This window comes from Tamandua tetradactyla, chromosome 11 (assembly GCF_023851605.1).
Source record: "Tamandua tetradactyla isolate mTamTet1 chromosome 11, mTamTet1.pri, whole genome shotgun sequence".
Lineage (NCBI taxonomy): Eukaryota > Metazoa > Chordata > Mammalia > Pilosa > Myrmecophagidae > Tamandua > Tamandua tetradactyla.
This window is the reverse complement of record NC_135337.1, coordinates 47402189-47421345: the sequence shown is the minus strand read 5'-3', so window position 1 is coordinate 47421345 and position 19157 is coordinate 47402189. Positions and strand designations below refer to the sequence as shown.

Genomic DNA, 19157 nt, shown 5'->3' with positions numbered 1-19157 from the left:
TGCACTTACCTCGTGCCTGGCTCTTACCCTAAGCACTCATAATAGCATCAGTAAACAAAGTAAATCTTTGTCTTCACGGAACTTATTTTTTGGTGGGAGAGATAGATAATAAAAAATACATAAGTTAATTATATGTTAGAAGATGATAAGTGCTGTTGCAAAAAAGAAAATTTATTGAGCAGGGTATGAGGATAGTTGGCTGGACCTCATTGAGAAGATACTTGGGCAAAGATTCAGGAATGAAGAGAGGCTATTCCAGGAGAGGGAGCAGTTAAACTAAAGGGTCTAAAGCAGGAGCATTCCTGGTGAGTGCTAGAAATAGTGATTCATAGTGTTCATAGTGATAAGTAGCGGGAGATGACATCCCAGAAAGAGCAGAGTCAGGTCATGTAGGACTTTACAAAATTCAAGGGTATTGACTTTTGTCAGAATGGGCAAAGTATGTACTTCTAGTTTGAAAACTCAAACCATGATGCCTGTTGGCAATGATCTCTAGGTTCCTACTGCTTTGAGATAAGTATGATGAAAGAAATACTGTTTCAGGATGGGTTTTGGGAAAGGGTTAGAGGAGATGTTAAGACAGCCAAAATAGAAGCTATTTTCCCGTCTTGTGCTCCTGTTCAGTGTACCTGCAAAGTGGTTGACAATGAGTATTTCTAGTGATAAGGAACTCACCACTGCACTTTTTTCTCACAGCTCTGACTTCAACAGTGATATCTTAAAAGGAACCAAAATTTATCTCCTTGTTATTTTCTATCCATTAGTCCTAGTTTTATTCCGTAGAGCCATATGAAAAAGTCTAGTTAAAATATGATATTCTTTAACATATTTTAAAACAGCTGGCTTGTTTATGCATACTAAGTCTCTGAGTAAAATATCTTCAGTTTATTAATCTATCCCTTCACCTGTCTTCCCCAAATTCAGACATAAGAAATAGCTTAAATGTTCTTTACTAGCCCATTTGCTTTCCTGAAAGGATTCTATTCAGCTTATATCTTTCTAAATGTATAGTTCCCAGAATTGTTCCTTGTCCTCTAGCCGAAATAACTATCCACCTCAGTTCTGAGTTCCTAGTTTAATTTTAAAAGCAGAACTAAACAAAGAGAGCTTCCCAGACCAATGGCTAAAGTAGCCTGTCTCTATTTAAATAACATTATTGCATTTTCTTTAATGAACTTAAAACTATCTGAAGTTTTCTTGTTTCTGTATAACCTGTTTATTGTCTTCCCCTGCTGGAATATGAGTTGAGTGAGAGCAAGGATGTTGTCTGTCTAGTTTATAGCACCAGCACCTGAAACTGTGCCACACATCATAGACACTCAGTAAATATTCGATGAATGATTGAGTTACTTTATTCCTAGTGAATATACACAATGTTAACCGTTTTTTTAAACAAGGACTCCTCCCCCTCATAAAGTACTTTGAATAGCAACACTGGTCATGGTGGTTTCTGTAGTACCTAGCAGCTACTAAAAAATAGATGCTCAAATGCAATTTACTGCCTAATTCCAAATACAATGTTGCCTTTTAACTTAGATGGGATAAGTAGTGAATCTCATCTGAATGTCTCTATTTTTTTTTTCCTAAAGATAAAGTATTTTTAACAATGGTAGGGTTCTCGTCTGAATGTCTCTATTTTTTTTTCCAAAAGATAAAATTGTGTTTTTAACAAATGGTAGGATTCTCAGTTATTGTAACTATTATACTTGAAGTCTGAAGGCTTTTACTGAAATAAGAATTTAGATTTACACCAAGCAATTTGCTATATAGGAATCTATGGTAATGATGCTTTTTAAGTGCTTGAAGGTTTTTTTAGAAAAGAATAACATGTAGATAATAAAGATATCATTATTAGATTCCAGTAGTTTAATTACATGTAATTATTTAGCTATTATCTTAAAAGAAGCCTAATATCAGAACAGGCACAACTTAAGACTTTTTAATTTTATGTTGACATTGGCAATATGTTTAAGTATTGTTAAGAATATTGGAGTCATTGTTAAATTGCTAGTTTTAGAAAAGCTCTTTTTAATACTATCACTAGTTTGAGTGTCAAATGTATGTGCATATATAGGTTACATGTGAGAATTCATATGAAAGTGTTTTATAAACTGAAAGTACTATAGAAATATTATTATTTTGTGGAAGACATAAAATAGTCTGAGAAGAGAGTAAAATTCATAGATAAAAGCTTGAAAAAGAGGATTCCTGAGTCCTTTGGAATGAATCTGCCAGTTACTTTAATATTTTATGCCAAGTAAAACGAGTCAGTATATTTCCAAGTTGTAACAAAGCAGTTTATATAAATATATGTATGTATGTATATAATAGCTTAAAATAATTAATATAATTTACATAAATGTCATTATATAAATAGTGTTTTCATGTGTATTATCTGATTCTCACAATAATAATAACAGTTAGGAATTAGGAATTCTGAGAAATTAGATGATTTACCTAAATTACCTATGAAGTGGCAGGGCCTAGATTAGAAGCGAAGTATTAAAATTCTTAGGACTCTTTTTATTCTTAAATCTTTAAACATTTGTTGTCACTTTTTACCAGTCCTGTGAGAGGAATCAAAGATTCAGTAACAAATAATAATTTCCCCTAGGTAACTTTCAGGTAAAAAGTTAAAACGACTGAGGTATGTGAGGTAGTAACAGAAATTAAGGCTAGAAAAATCTCTCGGCTCCAAAGTCATAGATATGTGTTTTAAGATTATAAATATTGGATTTGAAATACAATGAATGGTACTTAAGAAGTCTTAATGATTTAAGTTTTAACAGAGTCAAAATGAATAAGTAGTAAATATAAATTGGGATATTTGTAAAGAGCCACTTATTCTTAGTTGGACATCTTCTGTGTATGTGTGAAAATGCATGCATGTAAATTTGAAAATTTTGTTATGCATATGGTATAGCAATATTTTTCTGGAAAAAATTGTTCATATGATGAGATCACTACCATCATCATCATCCATATTAGCTAATACAGCTGTAGCTGTCACTGTGTGCCAGTTATTTTTAAGTACCTCACACATTTATCATTTAATTCTCACAACAATCCTATGAAATTGGTATTTATAATAACCCCATTTGACAGACTAGAAAACAGAGAGACAAAGAGGGGTTAAATCCAAGGCCACATGGCTAGAAAGTGGTGGTACTAGAATTCTGACTCAGGTTGTCTGGCTGGAAAATCTGTGCTTTTAACCACTACATTATCAATATTCCTTGGTGCCACCTCAGCAAATTTTATAGCCATTGTTACATACTTGTATTTGAGAAGATATATTCAACTATCAAAAGCTGTATTAACAGGCCTCAGTCTGTTTGCTTATTAATTCTTAGATAATAGTATTGGGGAATGAAAGTTATAATTTTCTAATATCAACCACTATATTTAGAAATTTCAGTGCAAAATATGACCATTTTGTAATTAAATATTGGCAGAAAAAGTTTTTAACACTGCTTGGTAAAATATTAGAAGTCATTTGTCCTCCATTATTGAAGTGTTATGATCTGAATTTTAATAGTGATTTCTTCTGAGAATCTAAAAGGTAGAGTGTCTTGCTCTGTATTAATTTGTTTTAAACTGAGAAACGATTTGAATTAGAGAAAGATAACTTTTGTCTTGAATTAAACAAAAGTAGAATGTGAAGATGGCATCAGTTGTATGACTACCAGCATTTTATATATAGTGTGTGTGGGGGGGTTAAAATGTTATCTTTAGTTTCCATTCTTGTTATGTAAACATGTTTTCATATTTATAAGTATGGCAATAAAAACAAAAAGGGCTCATGCTTCTGTAAAATAATTTTTCTATATTTATTATTAGAGTATAACATCCCAAATTAAAAAAAAACTTGATTAAAGTTTTTGAAAACAAAATGTAAATTAGAGTTTGTATTTAATTCTAGCCTTCTTCCCTTAAAATAGAGTGGTACCCTTCCCTCAAATACATTGTTAAGCACAAAAACTTTCTTGCTATTAACTTTAAAAAACATGTTTTAGTTTTCTGATGGGGCTGAAAAAAATTAAAATCATGACTTTAAAATACATTGTAATTTGCCTTCAAGTAGCAATAACCTCCCTGCCCCAGAATGAAAACCTGATCTTGTAAATTTTTTAAGAAAAAAAAAAGTATGAATCAATTACTGATCTGAGCTAATTTTTGTTTTCAAACTTTCTTTCTCACGTACACATACCCAAAACATCAAATAAGCAGGGATATATGTGATTTCTAAACAATGTTTAAGTAAACTTTTGCTCTATGATTTTTTTTAGCTTTAAAAACTACATATAACAAATGAATTTTGTTCGTAGCTCTTTGTGCACCATTTTCCCTAAAGCCTGCCACTACTATTCCCTCTGCGTACTCTTATTTTTTTCGAGATAGTTATTCTACCCACCCCATCCCCACCAACCTAGAATATCCCTACATCCATGTCATATAAATTTCAATGACCAAATTCTAATATAAAATGATTTTGTAATGGTTTTTAACCCCAAAGTAATAGAGCAGATGGCTAAGTCTGAAGAAGTACAGTAAAATGTCTTTAAAGTACTATGTAGTTTTAGTAATTATCGTAGTTGATCCATTACCCTATTGCTTCTAGTTGGAGTGAGTATGTGTATGTATACAGTAATTTTTTTCTTTGAATTATTTCCTAAGGATAAGTTTTAAAATGCATTTCTAGGGCTTTAAACATTTTAAATTGCTTTTAATACCTATTGCCAAATATTTGTAAGGATTACAGAGCTTCACAAAGCTACATGTGTGTGGGTAGGTATCTCCCTGTTTAGCCAAACCCTAGCCAGATTAAGTTTTTATCATTTAATGATCTTTGATTTTGAATCAAAATTGAATTTGCTTCCTTCTTAACTTGAAATGCCCATATTGAGATGATTTCTCACTTTTCAGCTTTACCACTTTCTTTTTATCTGTGTGACATTTGAAGAAATAATAAAAATCCCTTATCACCCTTCTCTATGTGTGGAGGGCCAGATTTCTTCCATTGGTTAATATATAAAGCATTTCTTACAAATGTGAAAGACCTAGTCTTTGAGTTTTATCCCTTGTTGTTTTTGTGTGGTTTCAAAAAAAAAAAAAAAACGTTTAATATGTCAAGCCCTGATAATTCTAGCTTTCTGAAAATGACTGAATCGGGTAAGTTTTTTTTCCTCCTAGCATTACCCACTAGAACAATTTGAGTTTTTTCACAGGTAATAATATCAATGTTCCTTTGACGATGAACATTTAAAGGAACTCCCTTGGAAATTAATTATAGAACAAATGATTTCATTATACTTTTACTCTACTCTAGATGTTGATTCTTGCACTGGACTCCAGCTTGGCAGTGTGCTTTTTAAAAGTAGGAATTTTAACGTGACTTTGGATATTAGTATTTTCCTCTGTTTTTTTTATTTGAAAATTTATCTTTTGACATTGAGTGCTCCTTCTTGGTACTGAAATATTTGCTGAATAGCTGATAAACCTCTGTAACCTATAAGTAGGCTAGATAGATATTATAAATTTTTAATACCTAAGTGTTTTTAAAGTAGAGAGTTTTAAGAAATAAGAAAACCTTAATAGATGTCAAAATGTATAAGGATGAACATTTGGAAAGATTTGCTGAATCATTCATGTAAAGCTTCTTGACATACGGAGTTTACCATATTTTTAAAGGTTAACACTTGATCATCACCTTTTCATTATATTCTAAACAAAAATGTACATTTACTTTTCCCTCTCATAAAGACCTTAAGGTAGTTAATCATGAAAGGCCTTGTGTACTTCTCTAGAATTTTATTAACCCAGCTTTCCAAGCTTAGAAATGGGAACATTTTTAAAAGATGAGAAAACCATATCAGAAGATGAGTGATACACACTAGAAATATTTCTCATGAAAATCCAAAATATATTTAAAAAGTGAGAGTCAAGAGAGTATATAAATACTATGATCTAAACTTTATTCACAACAAAAAAACACAAAATTTTGGCAAATAACCATAAATATTTGTAGAAAAAAAAGACTAGAAGGAAATATACCAATATTCAGCTGAGATTACCTGAGTGGTATAATAAAGTTTAAATTTTATTGTTTTTCTCTGTGTTTTCCAAAATCTTCTACAATAAGTAATATATTTATAATTAGGTAAAAAATGTTTTTAAAAGAAAAAAATGTTTCTCATAATGTTTTCCCTTAAAAAGCATATGCAGATTTTAAGCCGATCTAGTTAAGGTTTTATAACCAGTCTGTAACTTGACACGTTCCTCCCAGCATTCCTGCAGCACAGAAATTCTGTAAACAGTGATCCTGCAAGTGGGGAATCTCATTCTGTTTTAGTTGGGGTCTCACTCTGTTTTAGTTGAAGTAACTAAATTGACATATTAAGCTTTTACAAATAAGAGTTGATTTGCAAGAACTATTAAGTCTTGTATTCTACAAAAAAGCTATGTATCACTAGCCAAAATCGAATATAAGTACTTGTTTTAAAATACATATGAATTTTATGATACATAGCCTTTTTACAATGTGAAATTGGTACATTGACTTCCTGACATTTTTTATTTAGAGTCTCCAGGAATTTTGAAAATAACACAAATTATTTAAAAATTTTGATGTAAACCGAATTTTAGTACTGTTTATTTTGTAACTGAACCCTTGAAATTGAAATTAAAATGCCCTAAAAATAAGTTTAAGGGTACTTTTATTTGTATGATATCTTTAACTTATTTAACATAGGATACTTAATGGCTGTAATTATTGTTGCCGCTTTTTCATTTAAAACGGAATAAATAAATATTTAACTATGGCATTTTTTGCTGAAATACTAGTTTCTTAATCCACTTGGCCTCTTAAAAAGGAAATACAAATGGTTGAGCCAGCAGGAAAATGAATAGTTAATTGTGGAGGAGGGGAAAACATAGCTCTCGGTACTTTGACTAGAGGCAGCTGGGGAAGTGACGTCCTGTAGCATTTGCTGTTCTAGAAAGTACAGAGACACGTAGTGAAAATGGGAAGATCTAAAAGGAGGCCGTCTCCTGTGTAGTGTATATTTATCTGTAAGTGAGCTATTGGGGAAAGAATTAAATACAGAAAGGCTGTCTGCATGCTGCCTTAAGACAGCTAGTGAATTGCTGATTTGCTTTAACTTTTAAAATACCCAGCTTGGTTTATTTTTCTTAGAATCATTGTATTGCTAAGACTGGGGACACTGTTTTCTTTTACAAAGGGAAATCTAAGTTCATTTCAAGGCATTCGAAATGGGGAAAGACTATTACTGCATTTTGGGAATTGAAAAAGGAGCTTCAGATGAAGATATTAAAAAGGCTTACCGAAAACAAGCCCTCAAATTTCATCCAGACAAGAACAAATCTCCTCAGGCAGAGGAAAAATTTAAAGAGGTCGCAGAAGCTTATGAAGTATTGAGTGATCCTAAAAAGAGAGAAATATATGATCAGTTTGGGGAGGAAGGTAAGTATTCTGTGTATATCTTGCTATCTCTCAGTGTCTGTCTTCCTCTCTTTCTCTCAGTCTTTTTTTTCTTTCTGTCTTTCTCAACCTTATTAGTTATCATTATTTTGGATATATTAAATGTAGAAAGACAAATAGATAAAAACCAGGTTTCATCCTAGATCATATGATTAGTATTACTGAAATGTTTGCCTTTTTTTGGATTTTAGCATTTTTATTATATATATTCTGCTAGATTTATGATGTTAACATTGTATATTTCTGAGACCTTAAATTCCATACCCGTTAATAATTATGTCAAAAGTCTTATGCAACCTGTTTTGTTTTCCGATAAATTTTCTTCCAGAATCAATAAAAAGCCTTCAGTCTTTTAAAACCTAAACGCTGGCAGGTTAAATTCTGGATAGTTTATATTTTACCTCCAAAAACAAAAAAGAAGTTTTTGCCTTTCTTAGAGCAAAGCTAGTTCAGACTGAGCAAGACAAGAGTCGTCTCTCTTAGAAGCTGAAGGCACAGGCATTTAGCCTCTAGTTGTTTTTGGCATTCCGCCTGGAGAGGAAAGAATTTTCCTGATGTCATAAAATACCAGAACAAGTTTTTAGCTTAATTGTAAACAGTAATTGTGTGCCAAGAAAATGAGTTCTCAGAAATACAATTTTTTAACCTAAAATGGCCACCAAGTTAGAACATTTTAAAATTAACTTTTAGGTAACATAATTTGTTTTAAAATTTTATTATCTAAATATAGAGGAAAGCATGACAACTTCCCTCTTCACCCCTGCCATACTTCTGTTTCTTGCATTGTGAGATCAGAAACTAATAGAACACACTAAGTGGGAGTAATTTAAAATTATTGTTCTGGAATTTAAATTGTTTGTTCGTCATCTCCAATTCCGAAACCACTTTCTTGTTAAAGTGACTATGAAGTAAGACTATTTTAAATTGCTAATTAAAAAGAAACTTAATTCTTATAGGTTCTGGGATTTTCAACTTTTTGAATCAGCACTAAGTTATTTGCTTTTCTCCTAAAGTGTTTTATTTTAAATCATTATAGTTATGAAAACTTTTATATCCCTTTATTTCCTTTAGTGTATTTAGTGTTAAATTTTCCCAGTTAGAAATGTATCCTTAAAATACAGTCAAGTAGTGACTATGCTCATTTGAGTTAAAAAAAAAAATTAAATTTAGACAAGCACAGTAATTGTGTGTAGAGGGCTTTTTGTTGTCATTTTTAATTTGTAAATTGTTAAAAATTAGACCCATTGAAGTATATGCTGCTGGTTTTGGTGTAGTGAAGATCTTCAGTGGCAGGGTCTTAAAAATCAAAAATTTTTTTTAAAAAGGGGAAATAAGGATACATGGGTGGTTCATTGGTACTCACCTGCCATGCGGGAGACTGAGGTTTGATTCCTGGTCCATGTACCACCATCACCACCCCCCCCAAAAAGGCAAATAATAGGTGAGTCAACCCTTGCCTCCAAATACCATGTTCCCTAAGGCCAGATCACTCAAAATACCATGGTTCAGTTCATCTCAAAACCTAAGTAGGATTCTGAAATGCTGTCAACAATATACCAGTTTTTCTGAAGAAGTTATTTTGTGATTTTGTAAAGATACCCACAAACATATAGTAGTATTATGAATTCCCATGGATTAGCATATATCCACTGCTTTGAATCTAGATACTTGGCCATATGTCACTGGTAGCTCAAGTTTGGCTATGACTGAGCCATCAGATTCAGTGTTTATTTAGGATAATTTGTCTTCAGAATTTTCATGTGACCAATTGGTATGTTTCTGTAGTAGAGCTTTTCTTGAATGATATTTTTCTATTTTAATTTTTACTGATCATCACTAGTGAGTACATTTCTAAAAAAAAAATCATACACTGAATATTTTTTCCTTCTTGACTCAAAATTGATATATGCAATAAGAATAAAGAGTAAGGAGAGAATATATGTTTTAAAGCGTCAAAATATATTATTCAGAAATACTCTCTAGATAGGTTACTTGAAAATATGGCTTGATTAAAGTTATTTGAATTATTTTTAGAAATTATCCTCCCTGCATAGAAACCTGTTATATTTATTTACCCTTTATTCAGAACATCTCATTAATTCTTAAAAAAAAAAAAAAGTACATTATGAAAGTGTGTGAAAACATTTTTTCTCTTTGCCTTTCATTGATCTGTTTGTGCCTTCAGGCCTAATTCCATTGCCACTGTTCTATGAGTGTCCTCACAAGTAACATAACACTGAATTTTAGGAATGTGGAGCCACTACTTATCTACCAGATATACTTTCTTTTCTTTTTTTCAGTTATTATTTTCTATTTCAAGATTTGAAGCCTGGAACAGTCGGAATAGGGAACCATGAATTGTGAGGAGTATGGATTGAATATGCTAAATTTAGATACTTAAGAACTAAGAAAACTAGTAATCCCGTTTATTCACGTTCTAAAAATCTTGAATTTAAAACGTTGGGTTAAAAAGTTGGATAAAAATAGAGATGTTTTAAACTTACCATATGATCCAGCAGTTCCACTCCTAGGAATCTACACACAAGAAATGAAAACACGTGCCCTCACAATATAAATATTCATAGCAGCATTATTTATAACTGTCCCAAACTGAAAACAATCCCAATGTCCCAGCTGGTGAATGGATAAACAAAATGTGGCATATACATACCAAGGAATATTATTCAGAAACTTAAAGGACTGATTTCTTGAAACATGCTACAACTCAAAAACTATGTTGTGACCCTTTTGCTCCCATTGCTAAAGTGGCAGCAACTAAAATGAAGTTCAGTCCCTTTATGACTTTTGACCAGAGCAAGTATGGTAAAAGGCAGTTCAATGCCTGAAGCTTTCCACATTCACAGGCAGATTATGTTCCCCCCACCCTTCACAAGGAGCTGAGGCAGAAATACATATGTTCGATCTGCTCCCATCCGAAAGAATGAAGTAGTTCAGGTTATACGGGGATACTACAAAGGTCAGCAAATGGCAAAGTAATCCAGGTTTACAGGAAGAAATATGTTATTTACATTGAGCAGGTGCTGTGGGAAGAGGCTAATGGCACAACTCTCCATGGGGCATTCACCCTATCACTAGGTTAAAACTGGACAAAGATCCTCAAATGAAAAGCCAAATCTTGCCAAGTAGGAAAGCAAAAGGACAATTGTAAGGAAGAAACAATTGAGAAGGTGCAGGAATAAAATAATCTCTTCATTAAAAACTGCTAAGAGAAAGAAGTCAGATATAGAATCTGGTATATGATTTTATGATGAGATATTTTATTTATATGAAATGTCTAGAAAAGACAAATTTATAGAGACAGCAGAAATCATTGATTGCCTGGATGAAGGTAGAGTGGAGGTTAAGTATAGACAGGTACTAGAGAGCTCTTTCGGAATAATGGGAATGTTCTAAAATTAGATTGTAAAGATGGATAACATAGTAAATTTGCTGAAATTATTGAATTGTATATTTAAAATGCATGATTTTATGCTGTGTAATAAAGCTATTAAAATAGAGAAGTTTTCTCTCCATTTGGATCATTTAAAAACAAAAAAACACAGAACCACGGAAATTTAAAAATCAGAATCAATCTCTCTTCAAAGTGTTGAGTTCTGAATGGCTCATCAGTAGAAGAGCCATTCTTCTGATGGACACGGTAGAAGTTTGCTTTAAAAGGGTTTCAAAAATATATCCTTTATAGTTAGGATATTTATTCCTGTTCTGTAACATTTCTTTTTGCTTATGCATTTTTTTTTGTTTATTGTTTATAGTTTACTCAGTAGTTTACTTCAGATATACAGAGATAATGATCAAAATTCTATTTAGTAGATTATTCTTTATATTACCTTGCTGAACAAAATTCTATTTAGTAGATTATTTATATTACCTTGCTTCTTCTGTTATTTAACATATTTAAGAAACTGGATCTCTTTATTTACTGTGTTTTGAAAAGGATGTAAGTAATTTGGAATTTTGTAAGTCAAAAATTGTTTTAAAGGATCTCATTATTCTAGTAATTCTCTGTAAGCTTCCTTTTATCTATTAGATTCCCTTAAAATAACAGTTATTAAAGTCCTATCATGTTTTCTTTTAATTCCTAATTCTTCTCCATTGTTTGTCTTTTGGATAAAATAGTAGTCAATTCAACTAACTAGTGGAAACCGTTGTTATGGACAGTATCGCAAACACATACCTCAATTTGGATTGCAGATTGTTTGATTAGTTGGTTGTTTTAAAACTAATAGCAGTCCTCCTAAAGCATGGGCTGTTGTTGATTCTTGAGTGCATTCATTGATCACACAAAATGGTGTCTAGAAAATATTTTGGGTAGCAGAGGGATTCCAGTTGAACATTAAAATTTTCCATGAGCAGTTGAAATGTATGTAATTAAGAATTGACTCTACAGTTCAAGTGCTAGGCCATGCAAATGATACATAACAATTCATGTTATATCATAATGTCATGGATTTGGGTAAGATTTCTGTCTTTACTATAGTAGCCTCGTCTTTTATCTCAGCTATGTGTTTGATTATTTAATGTCTAGGAAAACCTCAGAGCTGCATTGGAGGCTTTTTTTCAGCTTTGATAAGTGAATCACTTCAGACTGCAAATTTTCTCAGGGCCTCCGTAATCCTGATTGGATTACCATTTTGGCAGAGTAGAGAAGGGATTTTAGGGAAAAGCCAAAACCGTGATGTAATAACTTAGAATATTCTTTCTTTTCATGAGTTCATTATGAGTCAAAAACATTTAAATTATTTCTTGTAGGGTTAGATTGGGAAGCTAATTTACCCAAATTACTTTATTAATTCTCTTTAAATTATTATACTCAGATCTTTGGAATGAAAGAGAAAAATGCTTAAAATAATTTAAATATTGGCTTAGTCACATTGTTATTACCTTGGATTATATACACATCCTATCATTTAAAAAAATTGGCACTAGCTTTTTAACATTTGGAGTTACTATAACTATACAACTAAAATGTATAAAAAGAAGTTAGGTGAGTTGTATGTTGGAAGTTCTTATTCTGCTTATGCTTTTCATTCTGTTCCTACCTGAACTTTGCATATATTATCCAATACATATTGTGACAGTTCTCGGATTATTAGGTCTCTCTTGGTCCCTCCAGATTTCAGTTCATGGATAAAAGTGAACATTTGATATATCAACTGAGACTCTATTAGACAAAGTAGAGTACATGTATGCTTTTTAATGGGAGAAGTCAAATACAGAATAAAACAAATGAAAGCTAGGTCTCTTTGAAAGTATGTTGAATGTTTCCAGTGGAATTTTAAATTATTAAATATCTCATATATGTGTTTGAGTGATTATATACATGTTCACACATAGTGCTTTTGCTTGTCTTCTCTATCCTGATACTCAGGACACCTTTTTTGTAGTTTCAATTTAGGAGGGCATTAAGAATTGGTTCGTTTCTTCATTTAATAAACATGAGTGCCTATCATGTTTTAGCCTTATATGCATGAACAATACAAAAATGACTAAAACGTATTTCTTGCCCTTAAATTACTCACTGTTTGGACATATTAGAGAATATTAGAATTTCCAGGTTTAATCACTTGAATTTTTCATGATTTTATAATTTTTAGAACCTGTGCCTGTTTGTTTCCTTGGTCAGGGATGCCTGTAAGTTTCACTCAGAAACTTTGCTTATACTTTAATGATATAAATTCTTATGAGGTTTCTTAGAAGATCTCTATACTATTTTTTTGTGTGTGGGTTTTAGGTGAAATATTTCTTTGGTATGTGGTGGAAAATGCTGTTTCAAAAATATAATCTCCTGCGAGCTACAAATTACTTGTTGAGCATTAGAACAAATAGGAAAGTGTTTGGGTCACTAAATTGCTGTCTGAAGTAGGTTGTCCACAATGGACAGAAATAACCAATATAAAGGCCTTCATGTCAAGAGGGCCTGCAGCTCTTAATTTCAGACATCTTTTTACATTCTGTTGAAATTAATGCTGTCATATGATATGCCTAGAAAAACAGTTTTGGTATCTGGGATAGATAACAATTTTGTGTCTAAAATATATTTTTCATAGAGTGTTCTCGTTATTAGAATGTTTCCTTTTTATGCCATAGAAAAGAGCCTATTTTAATTCTTAACAGTAAAAGATGATCTGAAATAAAACTGGTTAATATAAATACGGTATTTTATATTATTTTTTGTTTGTTTTTTTAACTTTTTTATTGTATAATATAACATATGTACAAAGCAAAGAAAGAAAAAAGCAGTAGTTTTCAAAACACTCTTTAACAAGTAGTTACAGGACAGATTCCAAAGTTTGTCATGGGCTACCATACCATCCTCTCAGATACTTCCTTCTGACTGCTCTAGAACATTGGAGACTAGAAGGAATAAATATTTTTCTATCATCACAATCAACTTTTTTTACTTTTCTGTGAAAAATAGCATATATACAAATAAGCAATAAATTGGTATTTTATATTTTAATTGTACTATTGGTTATAATGATAATTAAAAATTTAGTTTCTATATCTTGCATTGGTTATTGATGACCTTTCAACTGACATCTTTAAAAACTTAAATATATATCTTTTCATATACCAAACCAGTAGTTTATAAAATTAGAAGTTTCCAATTTTATTGTTTTTCTTATTCACCTGTGGAACAAATATCAGGAATAAATTGTCATTGATCATAGATTTGGAGGAAGAATTTGAAAGTGAAATATTTAACTTAGGTTAGTATCATCAGAAGTTATATAGTTTCTGCATTTAGTTATAATGACATTTCTGGCCAGTTTAATAAATTGCTACCTAATTTGGACAAAATTAATTAATGATAAAATTTCTAAAGTTTAACTTTCAAGGGTTGCAAGCTTTTTCTAATCATGCTTATCTCTTTCACTTAGGTTTGAAAGGAGGAGCAGGAGGCACTGATGGACAAGGGGGTACCTTTCGGTACACCTTTCATGGTGATCCTCATGCCACATTTGCAGCATTTTTTGGAGGTTCCAATCCCTTTGAAATTTTCTTTGGAAGACGGATGGCTGGTGGTAGAGATTCTGAAGAAATGGAAATAGATGGCGATCCTTTTAGTGCCTTTGGATTCAGCATGAATGGGTATCCAAGAGACAGGAATTCTGTAGGGCCATCTCGCCTCAAACAAGATCCTCCAGTTATTCATGAACTTAGAGTATCACTTGAAGAAATATATAGTGGTTGTACCAAACGAATGAAAATTTCTCGGAAAAGATTAAACCCTGATGGAAGGAGTTACAGATCTGAGGACAAAATTCTCACCATTGAAATTAAAAAAGGGTGGAAGGAAGGCACCAAAATTACTTTTCCAAGGGAAGGAGATGAAACACCAAATAGTATTCCAGCAGACATTGTTTTTATCATCAAAGATAAAGATCACCCCAAATTTAAAAGGGATGGATCAAATATAATTTATTCTGCTAAAATTAGTTTAAGGGAGGTAAGTTATTCTGAGGGCAAACAGAATCATGCAGCTGGTCTTAGAGAATTTAAATAATAACTAACGTTTGTTCAAATTATTACACTTTTTAAATTCTCATAACAGTACTCTGGGGTAGTACTACTATTTACACCTCTTGTATGAATGAGATTTTATTTTCTAAGTTTAACAACAACTTAAATTTTAAGTGCTAACTAGATAGTGTACTATGGTACCTAATACTGGTTTAACTCCATTCTAGTTTGACAAATATGATACATGAGATCTGGATTGTTAATCTCATCACATTAGTTCATCTATAAAATATTTCTAAAATTGTTAATTTGGAGGTGTAATTATATAACAAAAAAAGTCTTAAAAGACAAAAACATTATAGGGTAACTGCTTTAATACAATGGTTCTTATTTGTATTCTCAAATTTGATTGTAACCCTACATATATGGTCATATCTGTCCCCTGCTTGAAATTCTTAAATGGCTCCACACAACCTTTACCATAACATCCACATACAGCTTAAAATCAAAGGCCATTTTTAATTTGATTACTTCCCTTAAATGCATATGCATTTCCCTATTGTTCAGTTATTATCTTGGGTACTTGTATGTCATTATCTGAGCTCAATTCTGTAGAACACTATTGTTCCTCACTCTGCCCCTGTAGCTGCTTCTGGGCCAATGCATTGCCCAAACATTCTGTATTTCTAGAAGCTCAGGGGGTAAGTTGATGCCCTTCTTCACAAAAGACCTTTGCCCGTATCTCTATGCCAGCATTGTATTGTATTAATGCTTGTTTGTTTATATGTCTCTTCCGTTAAATTATGCATTCCTTGAGGTGAGGTCTTGTGTCCCTGTTTCCTGTATGCTCGATATCTAGCAGGAACATTTGGCATATAGTAGACCCTCAGTAAATAATTGTCAAGCAAAACAATAAATGTATTTTTTGTCTCATTCTCCCTCCACAGAAGTAGATGCTTCTGTCCTGTTCTTTTCAGCTCTGAACTTCTCCCTTTTCTCATCTCCCATTCCAATCCTGCATTTTGAATATTGTAATAGCAGCCTCAAATATATCCGTTTCATTCCAGGGCATTGTGGAAGACATCTTTTCCTTTCCATTTCCTTTCTGTCCCTTTCCTTCTCTTTCCTATTTTCATTTAACTGTATTATTTTGTAGTCTGTCTGATTATGCATATCTTGAGGGGATTTTTTAATGGGAAAAAAGTTTTATAACTACTGATGTTTTTTGGAGATAAAAATTTAGCCTGGCAATTTTTATGTTTGGACTTCTAAGTTTGAAATTCATTAATTTTATCATTTGGTCCATTTTAGGCATTGTGTGGCTGCTCAATTAATGTGCCAACAATGGATGGAAGAACCATACCTATGTCAATAAATGATATTGTAAAACCTGGAATGAGGAGAAGAATTATTGGATATGGGCTGCCATTTCCAAAAAATCCAGACCAACGTGGTGACCTTCTAATAGAATTTGAGGTGTCCTTCCCAGATACTATATCTTCATCATCCAAAGAAATACTTAGGAAACATCTTCCTGCCTCATAGAATGAAGAACTCTGTTATCCATATTTTGTTAAGGCACTGAAAATATAAAAGGACTGGCAGTTTACTGATGTGGATGTGAATTCTGTATAAAGATGTGTAAATTCTTTTGAGGGCTCATTAAATTGCATGAATAGAGATGGGTCAATAGGCAAAAGGGATTTTTACAGTTATAAATGAAGAGAAAACCACTCACTGTATTTTATTTCATTTCTCCCAAATCAGAAATTTTTAGTATTTTGCTTACATGTACATTTTTGTGGAGCCAGTATATTTATATTTCTAACTAGACTATCCAAGTACTTTATTTCTTCTATCGTTAGATTGTCAGTATGATAGATTCCCATTTGTAATGGAAATTAGAATCTTTAAACTATACATGTGGTGAGAATAAAAACTAAGTCATTTGGTTAACTAGATTTAAATCACCTAAATTGCTGCTATAGGGCTGGTACCTAGTAAAAGATTATCTTGATGCATATGTTTTACCATTTCTATTTTTAAAGTATGCTACAGCATATCTTAATAATATAGTTGCAACATTCTTAAGGTAGACGTTTTCTTCATAAAAAAGATATTAATGGCAATTTATCTCCTGTGGAAATCCCAATTGCCTGATTTACTATTTTAGAAATAAGCTGTGTTTAAAATGCCATATGTAATTGTATGCAAGTCAACTATATATCTTGGATATATAACTTAATAAATTATAGGCTCATTTTTTGTCCATTAGTTTAAAATAATTTAACAATGAATGTGTTTTTAGAAGAAATATTGTTATTTGGAATTAATTTTCCAACTACACAATCTTCTATAACTTACTAATATTGTGCTATATATACTTTGCAGTTTCCCTAAAAAGAATCAACTACCACTGTGGTGTTAAACCAAAATATGGGGAAAATGAACACTAACTGCTGCTTATGGATAATGTTGCTACTACTTGTTATGCATATAAATATTTTAATTTTTCATATGTTTAGGTTGCATTTCTTAGGTGTTTAATTTTTTTAAATATATTTATGATTAAAACTTTCTTCTGTTTTTGTTTTCTGTTTTATAACTGTAGTGAGAGTGATGTTTTAAAGCAAAGTTTTTGGTTAAAAAATAATTTTCAGGATGATTTATGTATATATATGTGTGTGTATATATATATATAAGGTATAGAATCAGAATCTATCTCTTGTAGCACAATATGAAATATTTTAGAAATTCAATATGAAAAGTAATAATAACCATATAGTTTTAAAATAGCTTTATTGAGATACATTTATGTACCCATAAAGTTCACTCTTTTGTAATGTACAATTCAGTGGCTTTCGTATATTCACAGAGTTGGACAACCATTATTCACTTCTAATTCCAGAACAATTTTGTCACCCCAAAAGAAACTCCATATCCATTAGCAGTCACTCCTGGAATTTCTTCCAGCTCCTGGCAACTACAAATCTACTTTCTGTCTGTATGCATTTGCCTATTCCAGACATTTTATAATAATGGAATTAGACAATTCCATTATTTCTTTTGTGTCCTTTTGTGCTGTATTCTTTGATTTAGCATAATGTTTTCATTAGAAGTAGGTTTACAGAAAAATCATGCGTTATATACACTCCCTATAGACCATCCTGTAACACTTTGCATTAGTGTGGTACATTTGTTACAATTAATGAAAGAACATTTTTACAATTGTACTATTACCTAGAATGCATGGTTTACATTAGGATTCACTGTTTGTGTTGTACATCCTATGTTTTTTTTTTTTTCCGTAAGTCCTTTGTCCAAGCTTACACAGCTAAAAGGTGGAACTGAGATTCAAACCCAGATTATGGTTTTTGACCTACTGTTTCTACTATGCATTGGCTACATGGTTATGAAGATGAGGCTGGCAAAACTGAAATAGCTACTCTCTGTCCATTAAATTATTTAAGAATTATGAAATTGGCAGAAACCACTAATTTGTCACAGTGAATGGATAGTGACTTCATTGTGATGCCTTGCTCTTATATAGGTTCTTTTAGCTGTTGTCATCAGAAAACGTTTTTTTAAGAGAATTTGTAGGCTTACAGAAAAATCATGTACAAAGTACAGAATTCCAATATGTCCCTCTCCCCCCCAGCACATATACAGTTTGTCCTCCTAATACTGCATTAGTGTTGTACGTTTGTTACAGTTGATGAAACAATATATTTTTTTGTTTTAACAATATTATTAATTATAAGATTAGCTATAATTCATAGTTTACATTAAAATTCACGGTTTATGTGTATAGTTCTATGGTTTTCAAAAATTTTATTCTGGTAACATATATATAACCTAAAATTTCCCCTTTTAATCACATTCAAATATACAATTCATTGGTGTTAATTACTCACAATGTTCTGTTATCTTCAGGAAACTTTTCAGCTAGGGCACTAGGCTAGATGCTGCACAGATTAGAATGACCCTTATAAAGACCTTTATAAACCTGAAGATGGAGGATGTATACATAAAGAGTATGTCAGTAGAAAGGCACCAGAGATCGTCCTTCTATGAGAAATGCATTTTCTACCCATTGGCAATTGTTTCTGCCTAACTATTATTAAGGGACAGAGCTAAGAATTTGAAGTTATTTTTTCCTTGTGTTTAAATT

The 19157-nt window shown here is 31.8% G+C and overlaps 1 protein-coding gene across 14 annotated transcripts in view; it reads left to right on the top strand.

Moving 5' to 3' along the window:
• Positions 1-17564, top strand: part of DNAJB4 (DnaJ heat shock protein family (Hsp40) member B4) — a 65593-nt gene extending 48029 nt beyond the window's left edge. For 9 of the 14 annotated variants that reach the window (XM_077120556.1, XM_077120552.1, XM_077120553.1 and 6 more), the window contains 3 exons: positions 7242-7483; positions 14404-14972; positions 16298-17564. In XM_077120556.1, coding sequence (XP_076976671.1) covers positions 7273-7483; positions 14404-14972; positions 16298-16531 — 1014 coding nt within the window. In that variant the 5' untranslated portion in view covers positions 7242-7272 and the 3' untranslated portion in view covers positions 16532-17564. Of the gene's footprint in view, positions 1-6784; positions 7072-7241; positions 7484-14403; positions 14973-16297 lie in introns of those variants that run through there. The other 5 variants (XM_077120559.1, XM_077120558.1, XM_077120557.1 and 2 more) reach the window with 3 other exon arrangements.
• Positions 17565-19157: the final 1593 nt, after the last annotated feature.